The sequence below is a fragment of the Propithecus coquereli genome, unplaced genomic scaffold (assembly GCF_000956105.1).
Source record: "Propithecus coquereli isolate 6110/MARCELLA unplaced genomic scaffold, Pcoq_1.0 Scaffold113, whole genome shotgun sequence".
Lineage (NCBI taxonomy): Eukaryota > Metazoa > Chordata > Mammalia > Primates > Indriidae > Propithecus > Propithecus coquereli.
The window spans coordinates 3029497-3038108 of record NW_012135303.1 but is presented as its reverse complement, the minus strand read 5'-3'; the positions used below and the strand labels follow the sequence as shown (position 1 = coordinate 3038108).

Sequence of the window (8612 nt, the reverse complement as noted above, 5' to 3'; positions counted from 1 at the left end):
GAGGGCCAAAGGGACACCTGGGCATTGTCCTAGGTGAGATGCTCACTCAACTCTAGGCTCAGAAAGGGCACTTCTTGGGGCCTTGATTCACCATTTATGGATGAGTTAACATTTCAAAGTCAAGTGTGCTCAGGGAAAGAATTGCCACTGGAGAAACTTGGAGTAATCCCTTGACTAACGATAATGGTTCTCATTTGGATCCCAAGGGCACCATCAAGTTCCTCTTAAGCTACTTTACTCTCTTTCTTGAGCAATAGCATTTTCAAAATGGTAAGATTTATATTTCCTTGCAGCTGGTGTGGAGTTTCATTTCCTATGTCTCACTCAAAGGCCATTTAGCAAGTGATTATTCCTGACCTATTTGACAAGTTCATTCAAATCCAAGGGAAGACTGGCCTGGGGTGCAAGTCCTGAAAGTTCACCCAAACATTTATGAGATAAGCATCCCTCCTTCTAGCCATCCATTATACACTTTTCAAGTTATCTTTCTAAAAACCCAGATGGAATCGCATTATCGCCTCCTTTAAAAAACCTGCCTGAAGAATAAAATCCAAATGCCTTAGCAAGGTGGATGTGGCCTTCATGGCCTCAGCCAGCTGACCTGTCTCTCTAGTTTCATCTCTGTCCACATGACCTGCAGCTTTGACACACCAGACGCCACTTCCCCGGAGACCTCACACTTTCCTGCCCTGCCTCCTGCCATGTGCTCTTTCATCTTCCCTCCTTGCCTTCCTCTCACATCTTCCCAGTAAACTCCTGCCGTTTAAAGCCTACCTCTAATGTCCCTCATCTTCATAGCCCACAGCTGTCGTGCTCCGCCTCCGTCATGCACACACGGTCTCCTCTTCTCCTAGAGCACCGCCTTCTCTCCACCTCTGTTGACACAGCTGCCACATTGTCTTTCAGGTACTGGGAGCTTCTTGAGCCCAAGGGTCGTGTCTCAGGAAAGTTCTGTTGAAGGGTCCGGTGTGTACTTTGAAGCAGTGGGGAAGATGAAGCCTAAGACCCTTGTAAACTATTTGGAATCCTGGTTTTGTAGGATTTTGTCTCACCTGACCCCTCACGAGGGGTCACTCCACAATAACGCTGACCAACCCACTTTCCAGTTACGAAGTACCAAACTCATGGGGAGGGGTTGCTACGCATTTGGAAAAAATTTTTTAATTGTGGTAAAATACACATAACACAAATTTATCATTTTAGCCATTTTTAAGTGTGCAGTTCCTTGGCATTAAGCACATTCACATTATTGTGAATCCATCTGCAAAACTTTTCATCTTCCCAAACTAAAACTCTGCACCCATTAAACACTGATTTTCTATTTCCTTGTCCCTCAGCCTCCTGGCAACCACCATTTCATTTTCTGTCTCTACGAATTTGACTACTCTAGGTACCTCACGTAAGTGGAATGATGCACTTTTTATGCCTTTGTGATCGGCATATTTTACTTAGCATAATGTCTTTAGGGGTCATCTATGTCGTAACGTGTGTCCAGATCTCCTTCCTTTTTAAGGCTGAAAAATACTGCATTGTATGGTATATGCCACATTTTGTTTATCCATCCATCTGTTGATGGACATTTGCGTTGCTTCCACATTCTTGTTCTTGTGAATAGTGCTGCTCTGATCATGAATGTGCAAATATCTCTTTGAGACCCTGCTTTCACTTCTTTTGGGTATATAGCCAGATGTGGAACTACTAGACCATACAGTAAGTCTATGTTTAATTATTTTAGAACCTGCCTTACCATTTTCTACAGAGGCTGCACCATTTTACATTCCCACCAACAGTGTACAAGGGTTCCAGTTCCTCTACGTCTTCACCAACACTTGTTATTTTGTTTGTTTTTTAAATAGCCATCCTAGTACGTATAAAGTGGTATCTCATTGTGGTTTTGATTAAATTCAGTTTTGAACCTCTGCATTGATTGTCTTTATTTCTGATGATACATCCAATTTTGCAGCATGACATCTATTTGTTCTGAGCCTGCCTCTGTGGAAGGGGCCACAGAGCCAGCTGATTAAGGCTGAGTGGGCCTGTAGCCTGTTGTACTTCTTCATATAGGCCAGCAGGGGGCACTCTCACAAGACTGCCAGGGTAGTTCCCCTGACAGATGGCAGGGCAGCTTGCTTTTCCAGACCAAAGCAGCGACCTAGAGCACCAGCAAAGGGATCTTTTTGTTCCCTGACCCTCTTCCATCCTGTCCTGTGCTCCTCACAGTGTCAGCATCCAAGAGAACCAAACATCCCAGGCTATAACAGCGTTTCTCAAAGGGGGTGCTACTGGCATTCTAGCAAGACAATTCTTCATTATGTAGGACAGTCGCTCACACTGCCAAAGTTAGCATCCCAGGCCTCTGCTTGCCAAATGCCAGCAGTGGCTCCCAGTCATTGTGACAATCAAAATGCCCCTCACCCACATTTCTAAAATACCCACCTCTGGGAATGGGAGTTGCCCAGTTTGGAACCAGGCATGCAAAGGAAAGCGGAGACTCCCGGTATCCCCCACTCACTCATGCAAAGCACCAACTACCATAATGAGGCCTTGTGCCCAGTCGCGGGGATGCTGGAGCTCAGCCAAAGAGAACGTCACTGGTGGCTTTAGGTGACCTAGACAACTCCTGGAGTCTGTTGATGGTTAGTTGACAGTGACAGGCTCACATAACAGGAGAGGGGGGAGACGCTTTCTAAAAACACCCAACATGGCCCCCACCCCACACAACCAGGGCTTGCAACCTGAGCCCAGTCCCTTCAAGGTCCATTGACACCCCCCTACCCCCACCCAGCGAATGAACACTGCCCTCAGCCGTCTCTGCCTTGCCTGGGTTGGTTTAAGGGACTTCCTTTCCCTGTGCTGCCATAGCAACCAGGAAACAACCTCCACTCACAATGAGAAGGATGGTGCTGTGGCCCAGATCTGTAGATGCACACACCAGTAACAGAGCAACCGGGACCAAGGGCCAACAAGGGCCCAGGCAAAGGGGAGAGAGAGGTTACCCAGAGAGGAGACAATCCAGGTCTTGAGGAGCCTGGGTATGCGGTTTATTTTTCTTCTCGACAAAGACACACACTGTCTAAACTGTGTGGCTTGTTGTTATTAAGGAGCTGCTGTAAGAGGGAAAAATGTATTTAATAAAAGGCCCAGTGTTTGTGGTCTTCTTGAGCTTGCTGCTGAGCTTTGGAAATCTTGAGGTGTGACCAGTTTTCAGCCTTCAAAACCAAGACGAACTGCCCTTGAGAAGGGGTGGTCAGAGGGAAACATGCTCACGCTCTCTCTCCTGAGCCGGGGACATGGGAAGTTGGTCCAGAACAAACAGAAGTTAGAAGTCTATCTGGAACCAGAGGTGAGTCCTACAGCTGAATAAAGGCACATTTGGGGGTTGGGGGAGGAATGCTCTATTTTCCTATGTGGGGGCGAACCATGTGTGTCTTGGTTTGTGTTGTTAGTGAGGCGGGCAGGACTCCCTGGTAGATCTTCCCTCCTCCTTCATGAAACGCAAGAAAATAATGTAGTTTTCTTGACACACCAAGATTGTCACTGGGGCCCTCTTCCTTTCGCTTGCACACCGACTTACAGCCTCCTTTGCTTGAGACCAATGGAGATTCCAGATTGTCTGGAATTTGGATGGTTTGGTTCAAGACCAGAATTTCCACCTGGGTTCTAGGCAAGCTGATGGTTGTTTAGTTTTTAGAAGTTGTACTCTGTGGTTGAAATGCTGGGTGTTCGTGCTATTTTAATGGCTTCCTTGAACTTTCTGGAATTCAACCCACAGGACTCATATTTAATATAGACCAAAAAAAAAAAAATCTCATTTTAGAAGATTTTAAAGAGGTGGCAAAATTCCCTCGTCGTACTGGAATTTTATTTCATTGAATCCTGCCAGGAATAAGAAATCCACTGGGGGCACTTTGCAATTTGGAGGTCACACAGAGATTTCCATTGTCATGGTAGCTTGTCATGATATTTGACCTTTGCTGTGTTAAAAGGCATATAAAGTTTCAAAGGACCTCTATGGCCAATGGCATTTACTTACTTACAAGATATGTAACCACTTTATAGGCTCCTAAATAGCCAAATTAGGTAATGTTACATAGCATCTGGAATGCATAGACATTCTCCTTGTGTGCAGCTGAAGTGGTGGTGGGTTGGAATGGTTTTCACCTATTTAAACTGCCAGCTAGTCCAGGTCTAATTTCAAAGTTATCTGCTGCTCTTGATAATTATGACTACTTACTTGCATACCAGGAAACTTTAATTGGCCTGTAACCTATACTCCACCCGAGTTAAGCCTCCAGGCATGAGTGGCTCTCCTGAAAGTTGTATGGGGTAAAATGGAACCATGGTCTGGGTTCTGCTAATTTTGAGATGTGAAGAGAAAAGTAGTTGCTAAAAAGAGTAATTGTGTTGTTGTGTGACACCATGTGAACAAGTCAGAGAAAATCAGTAACTAAAAAAATGTCAAACACCTTGCATGAGCAGTATTTCTATAGAAAAGTCTTCCACAAAAGCTTGATCTAGGTGGCTTCTTTTCATTGCAGGATTACTTGAACTGGAAGTCCCCAGAAGATTATGTACTGGTCGAAAAGCCTCGGGCTGAGGACAATGCCGACCAGCACTCCTGGAGCCTCTTTCTCCCTAAAACTTTCAGCACTAGGAAGGGCGCCTTGATCCTCTATTCAGAAGGTTTGGCCGTGTCAGCATGGACACCTGAAGAGAGGAGAAAAGGCTCCTACCGCTCCAAAGGTCATGGGAGGAGGCTGCACACAGTTCAAGACCTCAAAGAAGCCATCCTGGCATATGGAAGGAAACAGGTAGGCGAGAAGGCCCTTAGGTTTGGGAAAGGCACTGGCTTGTATGTCTACAAATCCAGTTGCAACTTTGGGCATAACTTCTTCTTGGACCCCAGGGAAGGTATGAAACTCTCAGACCTCCATTTCTTCATCTATAAAATGGGCCCTATCTGCTGCGTACAACTGACAAAAAGGTTAAATGAGACTACGTATGTGAAAGGGCTCTGAAAAGCGTAAAGGGCCATATTACCAGCATTTTGTGTTTTCCTTTCAGCTATGGTAACACAAAGTCCTTTTCGGCATTCAGACAGATTCAGGCCAGCAGACATTTCATCAGAACCCTTGAAACCCTGTCTCATAGCCACAAACATCATCATCCCATCTCTGATGTTCTTGGCTTTGTGGAAATGAGAGGGAGAACATTTTAAATATTTACCTTGAGCCCTTCAGCGTCTGCAGGATAAGTTAATGACTCTTTCCATTCTGAATTTAACATTAAGGGAAAACCCCTGTGCTCATTTTTCTGATTCATACTTTTTAATGTCTTATGAGATGTACACATGCCCTTGCTTTATATAACTGCATACGTCGGCCCTTTGGCTGAGGCCATAAGACTGTCTGGGAAGATGTGTCACTTTATAAGATTCTAGGTTAGAGATGGTGGGTTACTCACTGATTTGAAAGTCTCTGCTAACCTCTCATCCCCCACTGAATAAAGTCGTTAGTTTCATAGACTAGGCCCTCCACGCACTGGCTTTCTCCTCCATGTCTAGCCACATCTCCCACCATCACCTCAACCATGGACCCCTCAAGGTCCCACCCACGTGACCAGCTCACCATTCCTCAACACACGTGTCCTTTCATAACTCTATACTTTTGCACATATTTCTACAGCTGGCAAACTCCTACCCATACTTAAAAACACAACTCAAATATCATCTCCTCACTGAAGCCTTCTCCCACTTCCCTAGGCAGAGATATCCCATGGCTCCCTCTTCCGCAAACATTCCCATACCATTATGCACTGAGATTTATCTCTTTGACCATCTGTCATTCTTGATGGAATAACATCTCCAAGGTGGGGACCATGTCTAGATCATTTCCAGAAAATAGTGAGTTCCCATAAATGTTTGTGGAATGAATGAATCAGTCATACATGAAACTTTCAATCTCCTAGAATCTTTCTTGGGAAATTTATCACCTGCCCCCTACCCTATACAGAGCTTCCAAAAGGAAAGATCCTCTGCCCCTTGTTATACATGAGGAAACTGAAGCTCAAGGGAGTTAAGTGATTTGCCCAAGGCCAGAGAGCCAGTAAATGACAGAGCTAGGATTCTCCAGAGCCAGCAGGCTTTACACTTTGCCCTATTGTCTGTGGACTTGAAGGGACTCCCGAGGTCATTGTGCCTGGCCTTGGCCTGTTTGCGCTCAGGTCCCCTCTGCACCCTTCCCCTGCTCTGCTCTGCCTCACAGGCAGGTTGATCTCAGGCTACATACAATTCCACAAATATCTGTGTCAACTGGCTTCTGATTGAATTTGCCAATGGGAGACATTGGGAGGAGATTAGAGAGGGAGAAGAGGAAAATCAGAGTGTTGTCCCTCCTACTCTGCCTCGGGTGATAAGAAGCATCAGTATCACCTCTTTGGTCCAGCTCCCAACAGATAGGCCCTCAATGGCCCAGACACCTCCAGGTGACTCCATCAGCCCCTCTCTCTCTTTCCTCTTAGCCTAGGGGTGGAGTCCACTTCTTGATACCACTGATCTCAATGTTGCTTCACCATCTGTTTGGCTTCTAAGCTCTCCAATCACCTTTGTAATCAATTCCCTAAATGAAATTCCTTCTGTGTTTAAATACTTGGAGTAGTTTCTATTTTCCTGGTTGGACACTGACTGACATATAGGTTAACTTACTTCCCAGAGTAAGAATACCTTCCACAGCTCTCAGATGCTCATCTATATGGCTAAATACTTCAGGCAACAGGGAATCTTACTGGTTTAGATCTTATCAGATGAATTCATTTGGGAACAGCTTCATTTTTGATTAGATTTGGGCTCAATGAAAAAAGCTCCTATCTTCCCATGGTATCCATCTACTAGATGTATAGCCCATACCTATATGAAACAGAACAGTATAACCTAACTCCAAATGGGTAGAAGGGAAATGGTGTAAAGAAATCAGAAAAAAGGCCAGGCGCGGTGGCTCACGCCTGTAATCCTAGCTCTCTGGGAGGCCGAGGCGGGTAGATTGTTTGAGCTCAGGAGTTCGAAACCAGCCTGAGCAAGAGCGAGACCCCGTCTCTACTAAAAATAGAAAGAAATTAATCGGACAACTAAAAACATATAGAAAAAATTAGCCGGGCATGGTGGCACATGCCTGTAGTCCCAGCTACTCGGGAGGCTGAGGCAGGAGGATCGCTTGAGCCCAGGAGTTTGAGGTTGCTGTGAGTTAGGATGATGCCACGGCACTCTAGCCCAGACAACACAGTGAGACCCTGTCTCAAAAAAAAAAAAAAAAAAGAAATCAGAAAAAATAGCAAAGGTTTGGAATAGTAACAGGGCAGGAATTTAAGATTAAAAGATAGAGTAGATTAAAGGAGGAGGGGGAAACAACTCAAAAGGGATTTGAGATTAAAGAAAATGAACACCTCAGAAGAGTAGAGTTTTGGAAAATAGAGAGCACTATTTGATTATGCAAATGACAGACTGGCAAGAAATTTTTGAAATCACAATAGCCAGAGCTGGGAAGGCTATGGGGAAATAGCAGTCTCATGCATTGGAAGCACAACTTCACATGACATTTCTGGAAGGCATTTTGGCAAAAGCCTAAAAAGGGTTGATACCTCTTGATCCAGCATTCTACTTCTAGGAACTTGCCCTAGGAAATAATCAGACATGTGCCTGAAGATTTATGCACAAAAACATTTACTATAGAGTTATTTATTACTATGCAAAACACTGAAAACAATAAATATCCAACAATGGAAATTGATTGAATAAATTATGGTACAGTCATATAATGGATTTTGAGTCAGGCATGTATTAGTCATGAATACCATGAGAAAATATGCACAGTGTATTTTTAAAAGCAGATTATAAAATAGTATTCATATAATAAAAATACCAATGTTCATTAACATTTTTTGAATATTTACTATGTAGTTGCCACTGTTCTAAGTGCTTTCCAAGTATAACTAATTTATGCTTTCTAACACTATTATTATCCATTTTAAAGCACAGAGAGTTTGAGTAATTCACTCAAGATTATATAGCCCAAGTAGATCATCACACCAGAATTTGAAACAAAGCAGCATAGAAAACATTGCCTCTCTAATATAATCCAATATAATTGATTATGCAGTCACAGAAGGATAGACACCCAAGTTTTAACCGTGGGTTAAACCGTGGGTGGTGGGATTATAAATCATATTTTAATTTATACATTTCTTTTTATCAATTTTTTTTAAACCTGGAATTTTACAAATAAAATAAAAGTCTATAGCTTTGCAGGAGATAGACAGTTGACCTTAGAAATCTAGGTGGGAGGATCAAGGAGGGAAACAGAATAGCAAACAGCGCTGTAAATTGAGCCCACCAATAACCACACCATCTGTCCCTCTGGATCAGTATTTCTTTGTCCAAATAGGATAGTTCAAGTTCAGGATGTTCATAAAAATGCTACACTCAGAGTAAAAGAGCCAAAGTAGGGAGGGGTAAAAAATGGTAGCGGGGGGCTAACCAATACACTAGCACTGCTTACAGAAGGATTTGTACTGGCTGGACCATGAGTCAAGAAACCTGTATGACTCAGGCCCCACTCAGA

At 43.8% G+C, this 8612-nt stretch overlaps 1 protein-coding gene across 1 annotated transcript in view; it reads left to right on the top strand.

The window, feature by feature from the left end:
* Positions 1-3259: 3259 nt before the first annotated feature.
* Positions 3260-8612, top strand: part of KIAA2012 (KIAA2012 ortholog) — a 99064-nt gene continuing 93711 nt past the window's right edge. Inside the window, exons 1-2 of the mRNA XM_012655396.1 lie at positions 3260-3343; positions 4539-4811. Of these exons, the coding sequence (XP_012510850.1) occupies positions 3260-3343; positions 4539-4811 (357 nt within the window). The remainder of the gene's footprint in view (positions 3344-4538; positions 4812-8612) is intronic.